Here is a 20,893-nt window from a genome sequence, read left to right as displayed (position 1 = left end):
TTCCCTACCGCGTTGATTCACAACGTGCTAAATAATGAGTGGTCCCTAATGGAATTTAAATACTGCATCCAAAGGCAAGAAGCCTCTTATTCTAACCGAAAACTATTTCCCAGGAAAAAGCTGAATGTACATCCATCTAGGCTGACAAGAAGCTATTAAAAATGTGTTCACGCTATAAGCATAGGCCTTCCAAAACAGAGACACAATTAATGAAATTACATGCATGTCCCATCGCAAGGCATGGGAAAGCAAACAGAAAGCATCAGCTACTGGATATACAAAGAAAATGAGAGATAAAGATGAGAGACCTTTACCTTCACTGAATCAGTGAGCATACATACAGGTGTTTGCAAAGTCTGCTTTGATACGGATGCAAAAAGTGATATTGGCTCCATGCAACGTGAAATCAACTTATGCTATTTGATTAAGCTGCCTTTCTTGATCAGCACCTGACTCAAAAAAAAAATAACTTAAGAGGGGAAAAAATCTTAGCACTAATAAGTTGTACATCACATTTCAGTGCAATCATTGCTTGTGTGCTCTGTTGCTTTCCCCATCCTGGTCCCTATTTTGGCTTTTTAGGGATCATTGTAATCCACGAGTGCCCCCGTGCAGTCCCATTGCAAGAGCGGGGCCTTAGAGTAAGACAACTCTCTACCCTGAAGAGCTCAGCGCTAGGTTTTTAAAGGTATTTAGGTGCCTAACTTCCATGGGGCTATGCTCTTTTGAGCAGGAAGCCATCTTATGCAATGGGAGTTGCCTAGCACACTTCTGGACACTTGATGAACACAACCAAACAAGATACACCATCATTATTGTGCTGTGTTTAATGTAACAAATATGTAAAACCTTGGCCACCAGTGAACATGACTATCACCATTTTTAAAAGAAAGATGTTACTGTAATATGTTATCCTTACTCGATAGTTCTTACTGTAATTCTTTTCAATTTAAAAAAAAGAAGTCTTAGTTATTTCAGTGACTCTCAGGTTTCTTTTCAAGATATTATTTATCATCCTTCTTTCGGTGAGTTTAGGTTTGGTGAGAACCAGCTGGACAATTCTGGGTATTGTTTTATCCTCAAAACAGGTGGAACATGAGAAACAGTAGGACACGCTCCCCCAAAGCATTAATGTGCCTCAGCTCTGAGCTGGCAGGAAAATTTGTAGTGATTGTAGGATGATAGTTGGAACTGGAGAAAGGGTCAGGTTGCATGAGGGATCCTGTTTTGTGTGACACCAAGGGGTCTCAGGAATGCAAGCTGAGGCCAGGCTGCTAACACACACACACACTAAATTTTCAGCATATAAGACTGGCCAGTCAGAATGCTTAATAAAGAATTCTTTCCTACAAAACTGTCTGCTGGATGCAGTGTTTACTGCTAATGAAACAGAGATGAGATAACAGTTCAGTCTCCAGGAGCCACTCATTCCTCAGCCTACTGCTGAAACGCCTAACAAGAGTATGCCTTGTTGTAGTTGTTTTCGGGTTGTGGACACTTATCCACTAAGAATTGGAGTGAGATCAGACACAAAGAACATTTGCTTCTATCTACAATGGGCAGTGGCATCAGATGGAATAACGCAATTATTTAATTTAAATGTTTAAGACAACATGCCAAATTCTGCTCAGATTGATACCTGTATAAATGCTGAGTAAATCCATTAAAGTCATTATAAATCCAGAGTAATTGTGGGCACTATTTGCCCTGTATCGCTGAAGAGAGAAGAGAGTGGGGAAACAGGTTTTAATACAGCTAATTTTCATGCTTTCCTATTACAGTAGCCTATACCATGGTAGAAATAATGACCTTGACTAGGCATGTCCCTGGCTACTACTGACCTACGGTTAATGGCCCAAGGTATAATTTTAGGTTATCAACTATCATGGCCAATAATTAATTACCTGGAAATACATTGTCCTTTGACCATTAAGTTTCAATTATGTTCAGATTATTCAGAATGAAAAACATTTCAACCACATTTATTGCAAAGCTGTGTCTCTGGCTTTACTTTAATACATTAGTTGCAAAAATCAAACGTATATTAGTCTGAACATTTGTTATACAACATTTCTCCATTAATGTTACCCAAGTTACTGGTAACTAAACCGGAGAGGCTTCAAGTCTCAGGATCACAGGCTGCCCAGAGATGAGAAATATGCTCAAAATGGATTTTGATATCTATATTACTGGAGCACCCCATAAAGGAGTTACTTTTTAGATATTTAACGGTTTAAAACTGGTTAGATGAGTTGGGATGGGAGCAAGGGAGAACTCATTGTAGGGAACAATCCTGCACTGACAGAGAGAGAGAGTATTTTAGTTTTGGTAGCTCTAGCTGAGCACCAGATAAGGTAATTAAGAATTGTACAATTGTCCTTAGTGGATTCCGCTCTTTGCCTTTCCTACATTTGGCCGCTTTGTACCGTCTTGGCCATTGCAATTCTTTGTCTTCAGTTATCAAAGGAAAGCTTTTGCAAACAGGTGGGTTTTGTAACACACTCTGAACAGAATTAAGCTTGGGCTCAATCTTATCTTCTCTGGTTGGCTGTTGGCATCATTCAAGGAAGCTTTGTCCCCAGCTCTTCTAGGGCCTTAAAGATTAGGACCAAGGACTGGAACTGGCACTGGAAGTGATCTACAGTCCTTTCACCACTGCCTTTTATTTCTTTGAACTGTAGCCAAATTGCCAGTTCTCATAACCTCATCAGCTCCTTGGGCTTCATTACTGAATGCCCCACCTTAATACCTTACACTTCAAACATCTTTCAGCAGTGCTTAAGGAATATTAGTTGTGTGCATTCATATCTGAGCCTCTTGGAGCATGAGATGCCCGTCCATATTGCTCAGCACAAGTGCATGCTATTATTTAACAGTTGGTTTGCCCCAAAAGGCCATGCTGACACCACAACATGTGCAGGAAGCATCTGCTCAATGTCAAGTGACAAGGGAATGGTATGAACATCTCATTTTACCTATTCTGAAAGAACAAACCATGCACTGATTTTTAAATTCATTCTTCTTTCTTAAAAAAAACCCCAAATAACTTTGATCCGGTGCTTCTTAATGACCCTTTAAAGCATGTTCTGTGCCATATACTGAGATCTGTTTATTCACATTTGTCTATTTCAAGGGTCAGTACAATCTTGATGGAGCAAGAGGTTTCAACGTGCAAAACTCTTCTTCTGGGAAATATATACAGCTTAGTCACTCTGTTAACATGCTATGGGATAGTAAAAAAGATCATTTAAAAAGAGAAATAAGTTTAAACTTTTATTATGATTTCTTTTTTGGTATTATTTTATTGTCTTGTACTTTGAAGCTTCTTCGAAGCTGAGGCAGCCATTTTTGTTGCTGGCTAACTGCTCTAAAATGAAACTCAGGGGTGGATTGATTTAAATCAATGTGATTTAAATCACCTCGTGAACTGAGTCAATTTAATTCATTGATTGTAATCAACTTGTCCATTTGTACTACAGCTGTTTTCCCATTGGTTGATATAACCATTACAACATGTTGATTTACAACCAAATAGAGCCTTTTACATCAGATTTAGTATATTTTTTTCTACCCTGGAGGATGCAACTATAATTATATATGTTTATTTAACCCATTATATAGCTTAATATTTTCAGATTCTAATGAATTAATTGTACATTTTAGTAAGTTAGAAAATGGTGAATGGTATATTGCTTATCTATTAGATAATTAATGTTTTGCTCACAATTTATGTCAAGTTGCTTTAGGATTGTTAGGATGGTAACTGGAATTTAATTAAACACACAAAAACAGAATATAAAATGTATTTTTATTCAACAAAACAAGTCTTTAATACAATACATGATCTATCGTGCCACATTTATAAAGCTTGACCTCAAAAGTTAGATTTTTTTTTTATATAGAAAAGCAGCCTTTAACTCAAAGATTTTGATGGAGGATCATGGATTCAGCATTGTTATTTTTTTATATAGGTGTTTTAAGAGATTAGAATAAATTTAGGCCTTAACATATTTTGTATTAAATTCAGATTTCATTTTAATTAGTTTTATTTTTAAAAAAGAAAAACATACTGTAATTTACATAATAAAATCAAAATAATCTGATTTAAATTTTAAAAATCTGTTTATTTTTTCAAAAAATATACATTTTTATTGACCCTAAAGCTAATATAAGTGGCTGAAATATAGTTGCCAGATTACAGAGACTTGCACATTCACTGTATTTATTGAGAAGTAACCATACAGAAATTTTGGAACTCCCTATACTGTGACTGGTTCATATCATTAGCCAATTGGAATAAACGCTTTTCATTGTATTGAGAAATAAGTGTAGAGTTACTATGGAAATAAGGGCTTGTCTACACTTACCGGAGGATCGACGCTGTGGTGATCGATGGATCGGCAGTTGATTTAGTGGATCTAGAGAAGACCCGCCAGATCGACCACCAATCGCTCTCCTGTTGACTCCTGTACTCCATTTGGTCGAGAACAGTAAGGGGAGTCGATGGGAGAGTGTCTCCCATTGACGTTGCATAGTGCGGACTCCGCGGTAAGTAGATCTAAGCTACATCGATTTGAGTTACTCTATTCACGTAACTCAAATTGTGTAGCTTAGATCGACTTTTCCCTTTAGCGTAGACAAGCCCTAAGACTTGCATAGCCAGAGTTCAGGGAATTGAATAACTACAGTAAGTAAAGACTGGACTGTTACACACGTGAAACTGAAATATTTTGGGTGAAATAATATATTATTAATTATGTCTTGGGGATAAATCAACACTGTCAAATTAACAAATAATCAATTTTTGTTTAAAAAAATATACTCTGAGAACTTTCATTGTCAATACACCAAGTGATCCATCCATGCTGCTAATTGACCACTTGTCTCTTAATTGTATAGAACCTCACATTAATCATACTGAAAGCCTACTCAAATGCCCACTAACTCATTCCCAGAAACATCCAATTTCTATAATCTCATACAAAATTGATGACTATGTCTTGGACAAAAAATAAATAATAATTAAAAAAAAATCTTCCCAGTCATTCTGAATGAGTGGTTGAAAAATGTTCCTGAAATGAAAACCACCACCTTATCCTTAGTAAACATCATCAAATTAGCATTCTGTTTTGTGCCTGGATTTGAGCATGGTAATAAAGGGGAAAAGTCAGGCATGGAAACATTGCCATCTGCTCATTCACACTTTAAAAACCATGTGTGCAAAAAAGAAAGAAAAGGAAATCAGTCACATGTGCTGTAACAGAATTACAATGGTAATAATTTCATCATTCTCCAGCTAAAATAGCACAGGTATCACATAACAGATCCCATCACAAAGAGGTTAATTGCAATCCAAGGATTCAACCTGACTGAGTTGAATTAAGTGGCTTCTGTATTTGTAATATTAACATCCTGGCCTCTTTCTCTCACCAGTTTACACTGCGAATGGAGCCTCGATATCGTTGTGGTGAGCGTTCCAGAATTACACAAAAATAAATGAGGGCCAGAGTCCAGGCCTGGAGGGGTAATTAGGAGCAAGCATTATAGAGTTTAAGGCCAGAACGGACTACCAGATCATCTCATCTGGCTTCCAGTTTATCACAGGCCATCCACACAACCCAGCGCCTGCACACTAAACCCAACAACCAAAATTAGACCAAAGTGTTATATAAAATGCTGGGCGTCGGCCACTCCCCCTCTCCCCCCCCGAGCAGCTACTTGACTCCTCCGCCCCCATCCTCCAACACATCAACCAGCAGAGCTGGCCTGTAGGGAGGGTGATCTTGGAACTGTGCAGCTACACGTCAGCTCATGCCCAAGGCTTGTGGTAAAACCACAAATTAGTATATTTAGTAAAAGTCCCTGCAAGAAGAGGGGTCCTGGTGCATGACTGGGACTCTTAGGTGCTATGATTATAATAAGCACTATGTGATCACCTGGTCTGGTGATTTCATTTCACCCTTTCAGATTTGAATTTGAAACAGTGGCACGAGAGGGTGAAAAGGCAGCTGCTGGCCTGATTCTAGGCAATATTGCACTATCCATTTCTAAGCAACAGAATGTTCTCCTTACAAACTGATGACACGGTGTTGTCCTCCAACAGGTGCTGAAGACCCCCTGAAGTCAAATGAGGACTGCAGGTGCTTCTGCATTAAGCCCTGTGTAGAAACAGCTGTGTGCTTTTCGCTTGCTTGAAAGGAATGAGGCAGCTCAGATCTACATCCGAGGGGCTGAGGTCACTTAATTGGTAGGTAGAGGTCAGAGCCACAAGGTTAAAATGTCCTGTGCTTGTTACATATACTGAGTGAGGGTAGTAAACAGTGAGATAATTTCAGCCTGAGAAGTGACACTTACAGTTAGATAGTGAATGAGCTCACCCTTCTTTTGTAACACTGCTTCTCCCAAAGGCATTAATATGATCCTCCAAACCAAGCTGTCTTGCCATAGATGTAACGGGCACAGCCTGAATAGTATAGAACACATTTCCTTCAGTTCAGGGATCTAAATTTGGGCTCTCTGGTCCAGCATCTACTTGCCCAAAACTTGCATTGCACATGGAAGCTGGGTAGGCTGCTAACTACCCAATTTGCACTCACGAGGATGGGTTTAGTGGATGTAAATTTAGCCGTCCCTCTGTGCCCTATGTTTATGAAGAGTCAAAGCTGTTATCAAGACCAATACCTCTAAAGCCAGCAAAAGCAGGCATTGCATTTTATATGTTTGGTAGCAATAATAAGCACTACTACTCCTGTATAAAGGCCTTTCAGCACAAGGGCCAGCCCTTGAGGTTTGTGCCTTTCACTTCAACAGAAGTAAGATCAGGGCCAAACATTCTGAAGTGTTTGAGAGACTCTGAAGAGTTAAGTCTAACTTCTGAGAGGGAAGTATTATTCCCTTTTTAAAAAGGGAGAAGTCGAGGCACAGAGAAACAGGCCCTGGGATTTTCAAAGGAACCTAAAGGAGTTGGAACTGAGTGCCCATTGATTTAGTGCAATTCAGGACCTGACTGCATTCAGCTCCTTTGAAATAGCCTATCTTAAGTAGGAAATTCACAAAGATACTGGAGTGGAACCCAGGTATCCTGAATCCCACCTTGTGCCTCAGCATCCTCCATTTATAATGTAACTGGATATTATAGATAGGTGTTGTCAGTGTTATTTTTATTTCATAGTGTTAGTGATGTTTTAAACTTTACAAAGCTCTTTGGGACCAAAGATGCCTCTATAAACACAAGCGATTGTCGTTACTATTGTACTAAGATATACATGATTTCTAAATGGAACATTATTTAGGGAGGGCTGACATTTATTATTGATCATTTATGTAGCCCTAGAAGGTATTGGAAGGTTAAGTCCAACAGTGACCATGAGGGGCTCAGATACTATGGTAATGGGGGCCAAATAAGCACCTCAGTGTAACCATCAGGGGGCTTACCTAGGTTCCTGGGTCTCTGTGCGCTAACAACTCAGGGGGATGCACTGTCCTGGGGAGGAAAGGGGGGCCAAGGGCAGATTCAGAGTCTGCTAGGCACCCAAGTAAGTGAGACACTATTTCGAGGGACAGGGGCCCTGCCTGCGTGGGGAGTTTTCCCAACAAAGCTCTTTAAACCGGGAGCCACCTTGAAGAGGGAAAGGACCAAGCTGAGGGCTGTTGCCTCCAGATACCCAGAGGCCAGTTCTCAGGGGGATCCCTGCATGCACCCTGAGACTCATGAGCTGTCCCACAGTAAGTCCTACCCTTTCTGGGCTTCACCCTCTCAATGCTCCTAGCATAGGCATCAACTCCAAGGGTGCTCCAGGACTGGAGCACCCATGGGAAAAAATGGTGGGTGCTTAGCACCCACTGGCAGCCCCCCATCAGAACCTCTGCCTCCCCCCAGTGCCTCCTGCCCGGCGGTGTGCCCTGCCAATCAGTGCCTCCCCCTCCCTCCCAGTGCCTATCACCTGCCACGGATCAGTTGTTTCGCGATGTCTGGAGGCACTGGGAGGGCGGAGGGGAGGAGCGAGTGTGCAGCGTGCTCAGGGGAGAGGGCGGGACAGGAAGAGACGGGGCAGAGATGGAGCAGGGGTGGGAAGAAGCAGGGCGGAGTTGGGGCATTGAGGGAAGGGGTGGCGCCGGGGGGGAGCACCCCTTGGCAGATTAGAAACTCGGCACCTATGGCTCCCAGAGGGCACATCTCACTTCCTATTGGCCAGGCTAGCTCTGAGGCTTTTACTTGTCAATCATTTGACTCTACCCCCTCCTTTCCTTCAGACACTACCCCTCCCCTGATGAGGTGCACTGGTGGCCATCCAGCCACACCTGCTATCCTCCCCCAAGCTGGCAGGGCCCCTGTCCCTGAGTTAGTGCTTCTGTGCCTTAGGTAAAATCAGCCTCTCCTGCTCTGGCAGCTAGCTTAGGGCTGCCCGACCACTGTGAGTTTGTCTGAGCTCTAGGGGAGTGAGGATGTTTAGTGGAGTTTTGTATCTGCACCTGACCCCTGCATCCCTTTGTGGTGAGGGGAAATCTTGGGACAAGAAGCAGCCTCATTCTTGCATGAAGAGGATCCCTGCCAGCTGTGATCATCACTTATTCAGCAGTGGTCGGCAGTGGCTGAGGAGTCAAGATCCATCTCTGAACTGAAGAATCATTGATGGACTTGTGAATGGACCATCTTTTAGATGGTCAGGGAAATGGTCTGGGAGACTCCCTGATCTGTGTCCTCAAGCCAGGGGCTGAAGGTTTGGGGATTTTATTACCTGCAGCCTATTAAATCCATGGAAGGACTTACCATTTTATCCCACGTGAGAATCTTTTGGGCTGTACTGAATGAAGTCAGCTAGGTTGCTTATTGCTGTTACGGAAGATATTGTTGTCACGAGTTATCAAGGGCCCCTACAAAATACATGTACGAACAGGAGACTAATTGTTTGGTTTGCAATATCAGGTCATGTGACAGGGGAAATTCACGGGTATTAACGGCATGGCCACCAGTGAGCGTGAGAGTAGTGGTTTACCCTGTTATGTTATATTTACTTCCTGTTTAGTATAATGACTGTGTTGCATATATTGTATGTGGTTGTGTTATTGTAATTTTCCTTCCAAGCTGCCCTGGTGACCCTGCCTGGAAGGAGCGAGGCGGCTGGAGGCACCACCAACTAAATTCATATGGGAAGAAACTAAAGAAGTTACACCCTGCTGGGCTGGAGGTGGTATCCAGAAGAACCAGGTCTGTCCATCAAAGCCTGTAAGGAGATTGGCGCTAAAAGAGATATCCAGGCAGATAGGGATGCTACATTAGCTAGATAGGAGGCAGTGAAGACAACACGAGGGGAAGCAGGAGACGAAAGCTCAGATGTGAACGGAAGTAGGGCCTACCACGCCCTTGCTGAGGAGAAAGAGAAGCTTCATCGTGAGATACAGGGGAAGCAGAGCCAATGGAAAGATGAGTGACATGACAGGAGGAGATCACTTTGTGCAGCAGCATTTTGGCTTAACTGCTGAGGACAGCTGTGGTTGATGCCTTCCCATTCTGAACCTCTGCAGTCAATCAGTGCATATTAAAAGGTGTTTTAACCTATGGTACTCTAAAAGGTCACATCCCTGAGAACTAATTGGATGAAATGCTGTGATGCTGTCTCAACAGAAACCAGGTAACATAACTTACTATGTCATTAAACCCCCCATGATCAATACCTGTCTGCTGCTTTAAAACATTGCAGCAGACTGATCAGATGAACATAAAATTTGTACTGTTGTTGCATCAGTGCTAAAGAGCCTGACACAGAAAATGCAATGGCTTGTCTGGGATGAAGATACACTTGCTCTTACACCCTTATAATGCTCACTCCTCCTGGAACACAGAGGCTGATGCAACCTGGACACTAGTGATCAGGTGATCCTACAGATAAAACTGCTGATGCTCTGTAGCAGGCTACTTCCTCGGTTCCAGAGGAAGTGACACTGCTTGTCTGTTGCAATCTGTGCAGCTTGGTAACATGAATTCTGCAAAGCAAGGCACTGCCCAGGCTCAAGTCATTTCTAATAATGAAGGATCATTGCCAAGAAATAAGGGATTCACATTTAAACTTTTCAGTCCGTTCCTATTTGTATTAAATGTAACAACTCTACAGCAGGAAAAACCCAATTTGGATTTGTGTAAAAAAGCCCTTTCACTGGGCCTCTTCCCTGACTTCTGTCTATAGGGGAAAGTTGGACCAGTTGAACTTGAATCTGTTTTTAAACCAGTTTATTTAAGCTAGTTCTAGCCTGTGTGGACATGATTATTTTGATGTAAAAGCAGACAAAAAGACAGCCCCTGTGGGGCAAGGACTGTCTTTTTGTTCTGTGTTTGTACAGGTCCTAGCACAATGGGAGTCCTGGGTGTATCACTGGGGCTGCTAGGCACTAGTGCTACACAAATAAATAAATAAAAATAATAATAAACTGAAATAAGACTGTCCACACAAGGTTTGCACTGATTTAACTAGATCACACCATTAGTTAAACCTTGTGCAGACCAAGCCTGCCTGCCTGTCTTTCCTTAATCTGTGAGCCCCTTGCGGCATACTCAGCTGGTACCTATGGGAAGTGCCTAGCATGCCGTCGGCATGACCACAAATTATAATTTTCCATGACAATTGCCAGTGGCATTTGGGAAAGCAGTATGGTCCAGTGTTTGGGTCATCTACATTCCCATATCTGCCACTGACTTACTGTGTGTATGAGCTTGGGCAAGCCCATTAACTGCCTTGATTTCCCTATCTGTAAAATAGAGATCACATCACCACCTTAGGTAAATGCCTGGAGATCTCCAGTTGGAAGAACCATTTAAAGGCTAAGTAGTAGTAGTCTTGTAGCATGCACAGAGAAGTAACCCCTCTCCAACAGCACTGCTTTTGTGCCTGAAAAAAAAAAAGGATGATGGAACCCTTGAGGCACACATTACTGATGGGAAAGTGTGGTACTGAAAATGTTTAGAAAAGGTTCCCTTGATGTGGATAGCCCACCACAGCATTAAGAGCTATTTCCTGAAGGTGAAGGGTTTAATCCTTTTAGTGTAGGGGAATTCGGAGAAAAGGTTTCATTACAGCAGGATGATGTAAGTAGTTGTTACTGACCCAAGGGCAGGCTGCTCAAGCATGCATTTTAAATAGAGGCAAAGGCGGGGATTCTGATTGGTGGCTATATCTCGTCATACACCAGAAAACAAAACAAAACAAAACAAAACAAAACAGCAGAGGCAAAAGGGCAGTGGAATTTTTTTAGCTACAAATCTTCATCCCATTCAGAATACGCCAGAACAACACCCCTTTGCACAGAAGCCCCAGAGAGACATTTGAACCTAGAAGCTTGGGGCATTTGTTACTGAGTTTCAATGCATATTTCCCTGTCCCAGCACTATATCAACCCTCTAAAGAGATTGTCAGAAGGGTTAGAAACCAAGACTTTCAGATCCATGGCACACAACCCTACCACTTGAGCTAAAGGAGTAGCTCCAATAGCTGGTAGCAGTATTGGGCAGTTATGCACTAGCGAAGTAGCCACTAAAGGGATCTACACCACAAAATTTGCCGCTATGTTACATACAGGTGCATGAGAATTGAGATAACAGAAGCTGCAGGATATTTAGAGATTAGATGCACAGTAAACTTCAGAAAATAGTACTGCAAGGTAGAATACAGGATACATATACATGTGGGCATGCCTTGTTGTGCACAGAGCTGTAGAAACTCAGATTTTTGGGTGCACATTTTTCAGGCAGCTTTGCACAGTGACAGAATTTCACCCAACATACAGAACTGGCTAAAAGAAATAAAACAAGGTGGGGGGTAAATTGGAAAGATAAAAATACAGGCTGAGAATTAAGACAGAAGTAAAACAAAATAAATAATTCCTCCTACAACTATTTGCACTGACTGCTTTAGAAGCTGGGGACCTTTTAGTATACCTGTGAAAGGTCAGAGGCAGGGAAAAGGAAGAGACCATTTAAAAAGCCTGGGAGAGATGGAAGAAAGAAAGGGCAGCCTGTATAGCACATTAGTCTCCAACAAATATAAAAACAAATCATCAGTACATTTAATAGCGTATTTAGGGTTTCAAGCAACAGACATAAGATTTGCCCTTCTCAGCTTGACCTTTGTTAACAACTCAAGACGCTACAGACCTATTATCCTGCAGCATCCCCTTGATAAACTCATCATGTCTGCAAATGCTATGTTCCAGGAGACATTCCCTTTCTCAGTCAGAAAGCAAAGATCAATATATATATATACACATATATTGCACTTGCTCTTTGCTTGTAAAAAGCCTCTTGTGGAAATGGTACGGAGACATTTGGACACAAACAAATCCAGCAGAGATCTTACACTAAAATTCCTTCTTATGCTGCAGCATAGAAAATGGCAACACAAATGATTTTTAAAAGAGAGAGAGAGAGATTGAAACAAAAATAAAGCTTAATATCCATCTCTGATGCCACCAAAGGTTTATTTTAATTGCAGCAAGATACCATTATTTTCCTGGACTCAGCCGCCACGTTTTATGCTAAATAATCTTCTTTGAAATATTATAAATCTGCAGAACTTTGAAAAGTAGGTCAGTAGCGCAACATGTAGTAAATGTCTCATATAAACACTAGCCATTTCTCTCTACAGGTTGTCGTCAATATCACATCCAGCATACTCATTAGCTAGTCAAGTGACTATTCACTGGTTTACCAGATGATGATAACAGCATCATCTCTAAGCATCCATTCATTGTTAAAGACATATGTACATGGATTGATGGGGGGAAAGACTCCTTGGCATTTAGCTGTCTTGCAATTAGCAAGGAAAAAATGAGAGAAAGCAGAAGGAAGAAAAGACAGATTTTAGATTCTCATATGATGAACTATGTGGAAGTCTCTACAGGTTGGGATAAACCAAGATGCAAATATACCTGTATATTAAAGGCATTTCAAAATATGAACATTATTAGTGGTCAATATGCTTAAAACCACCATCAGAGGAATGTTTCTATGTATGTTCCAAATGAACTCATTTTCAAAGTTCTCCAGGACCTATTAAAGAAAAGCATGTAGTCAACATGGTCTCTCAATGATTTTCTGCTCAGGATCCATGCAATCTCCCCACCAGCCCCTCAATAAGCTCCACATTTCAGCAAGCACTTACCATCAACAAGCTAAGGGCAGATTCTGGAGCACGCTGAACAGCCATAACCTTCTCTTCCTACATACAAATCCTCCCTCGGATTTGGTCAGCCTTTGGCCTTGTATCACAGCAAAGCATCCAGCAGCACCTACAGCAAATTACAAAAATAGAAATCCAGAATCAGGGTCAGATAGCATTTTCCTAGAGATGGAGTAGGAAAAAAACAAACAAACAACAACCACCCCTTCTCAATCCAGGAAAAAAGCTGAAGCTAGGCCAAATTTTACACTAGGGGGAGGAGAGAAATGGAATGGAGAGCCTGCTGGAAGAATGAGATATCGGAAGCTGCAGGATATTTAAAGATTAGATGTACAAAGCTACAGTAAGCTGCAGAAACACAAGACTCATATCAAACACCTACATGAGAGGTTAGAATACAGGATACAACCCTCTCCCTCCCCCCCACACCCACCATATTGAATACGATTAATTGATTTAATTGTCATTATCTTTATTGTGGATAAAGCAGCAATATCCCAGACTCTCTGCTCCTTCCCCCCGCAGTACTGATGCAGAAACAATGCTAATAAATATCACAACATACCGCTTCCAAAATGGGCAATTTTCTTCTCTCTTCTCATAAAAACCTGCTCCTCTCTTTGGAAAGCAGACGTCTGCATAATACAGACATGAGCAATGAACGAGAGGAGCAGAACCAGGAAGCGCCAGGCATTCACTTGAGAGCAACAATTACCTTTATCATATTCGAGTGAGAACTGGGTTATGCACTCACCCTTTTCACCTTACCCCAAAAAAATAAAATCTATTTCTCCTCCTCTCCAAATGGACTCAGCTCCCTGTGGAGCTAACACACTTACTAGAGACATGTAATTACATAGCCTGCTCTGTTAGCGCTCTGATCACACTGGCTGTACCACATGCAAACAGCAGAGCCAGGAATCTTCTCCCCCCGCACTCCCCTCCATAAGGCTACATATTAGGATCCCCTGTGGAGCGTCTATAGCTCAGACAGACGTCGAAGGCTAATTGTGGGGATGGGAGACTGTTAAGACACAAGACAAATTAGCCTGAGAAGAAGCCACTTGTTTAAATATTGGATTTAAGTGAAAGAGATTGGTTTTCACAGAACTTTAGAAAATAAAGCATTCTATTGTGAAGGCCACCAGTTTAAAGTGTCAGCATATCAAGGTAATTAGCAGAACTTCCCCTATGGAATACTCTATCTAAGGCACTCGTAAGGCACCCAAGTCCATCGTACCTGAGCTCCTCTTTAATGTTTTTATCCTCACAACCCACCTCAAGGTATCATTCCCACTTTTTTTAAAGCAGGTGGGAAACTGAGGCACAGAATGGTCACACAGAAAGTCTATGGATGGAGCAGGAAATTGAAGTAAAATCTCCCCACCCCAAGGATCTCACCCTAACCGTCAGGCTACTGTCTCTTTCTCCACTGGGTTATTCTCCCTCTCCTTCCGGCATGGGATGTTACAAGTTGTTATACCCCCGGACTGCACCAAAAATAAGCAAACAAAACACTCTTCTCTGAGGAGAAGCAGGAGGTTGACAATATTCTAAGGAAGACAGAGACAAATTCCTTAAATAACTCAAGACAGGGGAATTGGGGGGGGGAGATGAAAGCAACCTTTTAAAAAATGTCTAAGGGCATCAAAATATAAAATATGTAACAGAAGATTTTAAACATCAACAGCAAATACCCACAGGCTACAGCTGTTCAAGTTTTCCCTGTACTAACCCACATGTGGAACTGTACAGCTCTGTATTTGTGTGATTACAAGGATAACACAGCCGCGTAAACAGCCAGCTCTGCAACTCTAGAGTCTGCCTGACAAATGTGAGATACTTTCACAGTTCCCAGGCAAGTGCCTTTAGGGTTGGTGGGTTGTTTGGTTTTTGGAGCCACTCGTTATAATTTTCCAGAGATGGGTGGGACCAATGTAAAGTCAACAGTCCCGCAATGGCAAGATAATAAATTGATCACAGAGGTCTCTTCAATCTCCAGCTTCTATAAAGAGTACAGTTGTAGGGTGAACTCCTAACCAAAGACTGGGAGCTAGTTCTGGTTTGTGGTGCCTGCGGCTTGCTGCTCTCCTCCCCCCCCAAGTGCCTCCCACCAGCCACCAAACAGCTGATCGGCAGCACCACCAAACAGCTGAGGCTGGTCGGTGCTTGAGCCCCGGAGCACCCACGGCATCAGCACATATGGCTTGGGTACAAAGTCATAGGCAAGGAAGAGACTGTGGTCTTCCCCCCGATAAATAAATGCCAGAGAAGGGCTGGTGAGACCCATTGTGGGGATGGTCGGAAAGTACAACCAGATACATTAGCAATGCTCCAGATACAGATTCTACCACTAGAGTTGGTTGCCATTTTTTGATGAAACATTTTTTGTTGGAAAATGCCTATTCATTGAAACTGAAACTTTTTGTGGAAATGTTCCAACAAAAATTTCCTTAGGATCAGGATGGACTTTCTGGTTACACAGAGAAAGAGAGAGATCCCAGGATAGCCTATAGTCCACTAGATCAATGGTTCTCAAACTTTTGTACTGGTGACCCCTTTCACACTGCAAGCCTCTGAGTGCAACCCCTTTTAATATATTTAACACCATTATGAATGCTGGAGGCAAAGCAGGGTTTGGGGTGGAGGCTGACAGCTCGCGACCCCCCACCTAATAACCTTTCAACCCCTTGAGGGGTCACAACCTCCAGTTTCAGAACCCCTGCACTAGATAAACCACATACACGGGAAATGGGAGACCCAGTTCAGACTCAGCCAGAGCAGGGACTTAAACCTGCATCTACCATATTCTATGTGAGTGCCCTAACCACCAGGCTATTGGCTTTCTAGGGTGGCTTGCTCTTCCCCTCCCCACTCCCCAATTTTTTAAAAAAGTCTTGCTTTCTTCCCAGTGTGGAACAGGAAAACTCCTAAATTTTAATGGAATGAGTAAATTGTTTCCTACCCAGCTTTATTCACCATCCCTAAGTCACTGGTAGTATGTCGTGGGGCTGAGGGGAAAATGTTTTCCTATCTGGAAACTAGGCAAACAGTTTAACCCTCGACTTGAGCACAAACCAGGCTGTGTTTAGAAGGATTTGTACCCATGCAGTTATTGCTGCTGAATACTGAGCACTTCTTGAAACCTGATCCTTATTTAGGTACCTAACTGGTATTTGATATATGGAAAATCTTACCTCTAATGGTCAGAATTTTAATCCTCTAGGACATTAACAAGAACTGAAAACAAAAGAGAATATAACAGTTACCTTCCCCCCATACATACAAACACACAAATTTCAGATCCAACTTTATCAAAGGAAACCTCAGCAGGACACAAGCCATGCTGCCAGAAAATCATAGCTTTTAAGGCCGGAAAGGACCATAAGAACATAAGAAGGGCCATACTGGGTCAGACCAAAGGTCCATCCAGCCCAGTATCCTGTCTCCCAACAGTGGCCAATGTCAGGTACCCCAGAGGGAGTTAACCTAACAGGTAATGATCTAGTGATCTCTCTTCTGCCATCCATCTCCACATTCTGACAAACAGAGGCTAGGGACACCATTCCTTACCCATCCTGGCTAATAGCCATTAATGGACTTAATCTCCATGAATTTATCCAGTTCTCTTTTAAACCCCGTTATAGTCCTAGCCATCACAATCTCCTCAGGCAAGGAGATCCACAGGTTGACTGTGCGCTGAGTGAAGAAGAACTTCCTTTTATTTGTTTTAAACCTGCTACCCATTAATTTCATTTGGTGGCCCCTAGTTCTTATATTATGGGAACAAGTAAATAACTTTTCCTTATTCACTTTCTCCATACCACTCATGTTTTTATATACCTCTATCATATCCCCCCTTAGTCTCCTCTTTTCCAAGCTGAAAAGTCCGAGCCTCTTTAATCTCTCCTCATATGGGACCTGTTCCAAACTACTAATCATTTTAGTTGATCTTTTCTGAATCTTTTCTAATGCCAGTAGATCTTTTTTGAGATGAGGGGACCACATCTGTACACAGTATTCAAGATGTGGGCATACTATGGATTAATATAAGGGCAATAAAATATTCTCCATCTTATTCTCTATCCCTTTTTTAATGATTCCCAACATCCTGTTTGCTTTTTTGACTGCCGCTGCACACTGCGTGGATGTCTTCAGAGAACTATCCACGATGACTCCAAGATCTTTCTCCTGATTAGTTGTACCTAAATTAGCCCCCACCATTTTGTATGTATAGTTGGGGTTATTTTTTCCAATGTGCATTACCTTACATTTATCCACATTAAATTTCATTTGCCATTTTGTTGCCCAATCACTTAGTTTTGTGAGATCTTTTTGAAGTTCTTCACAGCCTGCTTTGGTCTTAACTATCTTGAGCAGTTTAGTATCATCTGCAAACTTTGCCACCTCACTGTTTGCCCCTTTCTCCAGATCATTTATGAATAAGTTGAATAGAATTTGTCCACATGTGTGCTGACCCCCTCAAAGAACTCTAATAGATTGATAAGACACGCTTTCCCTTTACAGAAGCCATGTTGACTTTTGTGCAACAATTTATGTTCTTCTATGTGTCTGACAATTTTATTCTTTACTATTGTCTCAACTCATTTGCCCGGTACTGACGTTAGACTTACCGGTCTGTAATTGCCAGGATCACCTCTAAAGCCCTTCTTAAATATTGGCGTTACATTAGCTATCTTCCAGTCATAGGGTACAGTTGCTGATTTAAAGGACAGGTTACAAATCATAGTTAATAGTTCCACAATTTCATATTTGAGTTCTTTCAGAACTCTTGGGTGAATTCCATCTGGTCCTGGTGACTTGTTACTGTTAAGTTTCTCAATTAATTCCAAAACCTCCTCTAGTGACACTTCAATCTGTGAAAATTCCTCAGATTTGTCACTTACAAAAGACGGCTCATATTTGGGAATCTTCCTAACATCCTCAGCCATGAAGACTGAAGCAAAGAATTCATTTAGTTTCTCCTCAATGACTTTATCGTCTTTAAGAGCTCCTTTTGTATCTCGATTGTCCAGGGGCCCCACTGGTTGTTTAGCAGGCTTCCTCCTTCTGATGTACTTAAAAACATTTTGTTATTACCTTTTGACTTTTTGGCTAGCTGTTCTTCAAACTCCTTTTTGGTTTTTCTTATTTCATTTTTACATTTAATTTGGCAGTGTTTATGCTCCTTTCTATTTACCTCACTAGGATTTGACTTCCACTTTTTAAAAGATGCCTTTTTATCTCTCACTGCTTCTTTTACATGGTTGTTATGCCACGGTGGATGAGGGGCTTGGTGTGTAGAATGGAGCTCAGGGCTGGGGCAAGGGGTTGAAATATCGGTGTGGGGTACGGGATCTACAGGCACCACCCCTTCAGCTTCCATTGGTCGTGGTTCATAGAATCATAGAATATCAGGGTTGGAAGGGACCCCAGAAGGTCATCTAGTCCAACCCCCTGCTCGAAGCAGGACCAATTCCCAGTTAAATCATCCCAGCCAGGGCTTTGTCAAGCCTGACCTTAAAAACCTCTAAGGAAGGAGATTCTACCACCTCCCTAGGTAACGCATTCCAGTGTTTCACCAACCTCTTAGTGAAAAAGTTTTTCCTAATATCCAATCTAAACCTCCCCCACTGCAACTTGAGACCATTACTCCTCGTTCTGTCATCTGCTACCATTGAGAACAGTCTAGAGCCATCCTCTTTGGAACCCCCTTTCAGGTAGTTGAAAGCAGCTATTGGCAGTTCCTGGCCAATGGGAGCTGTGGAGCGGGCACTTGGGGCAGGGGAAGCGCACAGAGCCTCCCTGGCTGCTCATGTGCCTAGGGGCCGCAGGGACCTGGCAGCCACTTCTGGGAGACATGCAGAGCTAGGGCAGGCAGGGAGCCTGCCTTAGCCCCAGGCCCCTGCTGTGCCTCCAACTGGACTTTTAACGGCCCAGTCAGCGGTACCAACTGGAGCCGCCAGGGATCCTGTTCGACCGGGCGTTCCGGTCAAAAACTGGATGCCTGGCAACCCTATCCCACTGTATAGATAAGCCCTAAATCTATGCTACAATGATCCCTTATGGGCAAAGAAGAGCAGCGAGAAACCTTCTCTCCTGTCTATCATAGAATGACTTTTAGAGGTATCAACAGTGTTGAATAGGAAATAGTGCAGTGTGTGAGCCTGTAGAACTGGGAATGAATATAGTACTTAAGGGGCTATTATTCAGGTAGTAGGGAAATAATTCCCTATATTAGTCAGTAATAATATCATTATTACTTTAATTATTAAAAAGCAGTAGGAAACAAAGGGTAGGAATAAATGGTCAGTTTTCAGAATTGAGAGGGTAAATAGTGGTGTCCCCCAGGGGTTGGTACTGGGACCAGTGCTATTCAATAGATTCATAAATGATGGAAAAGGGGGTAAACAGTGAGGTGGCAAAGTTTGCAGATGATAAAAAGCTTCTCAAGATTGTTAAATCCTGAGCAGACTGCAAAGGGCTACAAAGGGATCACTCAAAACTTGGTTACTGGGCAACAAAATGGTAGATTAAATTCAATGTTGATAAATGCAAAATAATGCACATTGGAAAACATAATCCCAACTATTCATATAGAATGATGGGATCTAAATTAGCTGTTACCATTCAAGAAAGAAATCTTAGAGTTGTTTTGGATAGTTCTCTGAAAATATTCACTCAATGTGCAGTGGGAGTCAAAAATGCAAACAGAATATTGGAAATCATAAAGAAAGGGATAGATAATAAGATAGAAATATCATTTGCCCCTATATAAATCCATGGTAACTCCCACATCTTGATTACTGCATGCAGATGTGGTTGCCCCATCTCAAAAAAGATATATTGGAATTAGAAAAGGTTCAGAAAAGGTCGATAAAAATGATTAGGCGTATGGAACGGCTTCCATATGAGACGAGATTAATAAATATTGGGACTTTTCAGCCTGGAAAAGAGATGACTAAGGGGGGGATATGATTTAGGTCTATAAAATCATGGCTGGTTTGGAGAAAGTAAATAAGGAAGTGTTATTTACTCCTTCTCATAACACAAGAACTAGGGGTCACCAAATGAAATTAATAGGCAGCAGGTTTAAAACAAACAAAAGGAAGTACTGCTTCACAAAATGCACAGTCAGCCTGTGGAACTCTTTGCCAGAGGATGTTGTGAAGGCCAAGGCTATAACAGGGTTCAAAAAAGAACTAGATAAATCCATGGATGATAGGCCATCAATAGCTATTAGCCAGGATGGGCAGAGATGGTGTCCCTAGCTGTTGTTTGCCAGAAGCTGGGAATGGGAGATGGGATGGATCACCTGATGATTACCTGTTCTGTTCATTCCTCTGGGGCACCTGCCATTGGCCCCTTTCAGAAGACAGGATCCTGGGCAAGATGGACCTTTGGTCTGACCCAGTATGGCCGCTCTTCTGTTCTTAAAAGGCAGTATTATCCAACCCTTACCAATGTTGAGCAGTACTTATGCACATGTGTAGTACTATTTACATTGAATGAGTAAGTGTTACTCAAAGTGAGTAAGGATTATGGGATCAGGCACCCATTGGGATCTGATCCAACTCCCCATGAATCAATGATAATCTTATTATTTTTAGTTTAGCATTGAAAGACAGGCCCAAACCCAAGCCCCACATCCAAATATCTGCAAATCATTGTGGTGTTCAGAATTCAGATCTGACTGTTGCCATTTAAACTCAGCTCCAGTGTCA

General features: G+C 42.0%; 1 protein-coding gene across 1 annotated transcript in view; it reads right to left on the bottom strand.

Moving 5' to 3' along the window:
- The window catches only part of FRMD4A (FERM domain containing 4A), a 563,503-nt gene extending 549,462 nt beyond the window's left edge, over nt 1-14,041 (bottom strand). The window contains exons 1-2 of the mRNA XM_073328715.2: nt 13,735-14,041; nt 13,152-13,278 (exon numbers count right to left, since the gene is read on the bottom strand). Coding sequence (XP_073184816.1) covers nt 13,152-13,196 — 45 coding nt within the window. The 5' untranslated portion in view covers nt 13,197-13,278; nt 13,735-14,041. The remainder of the gene's footprint in view (nt 1-13,151; nt 13,279-13,734) is intronic.
- Between the last annotated feature and the right edge of the window lie 6,852 nt (nt 14,042-20,893).

The sequence above is a fragment of the Lepidochelys kempii genome, chromosome 1 (assembly GCF_965140285.1).
Source record: "Lepidochelys kempii isolate rLepKem1 chromosome 1, rLepKem1.hap1, whole genome shotgun sequence".
NCBI lineage: Eukaryota > Metazoa > Chordata > Testudines > Cheloniidae > Lepidochelys > Lepidochelys kempii.
This window is presented reverse-complemented; position numbering and strand designations above follow the sequence as displayed.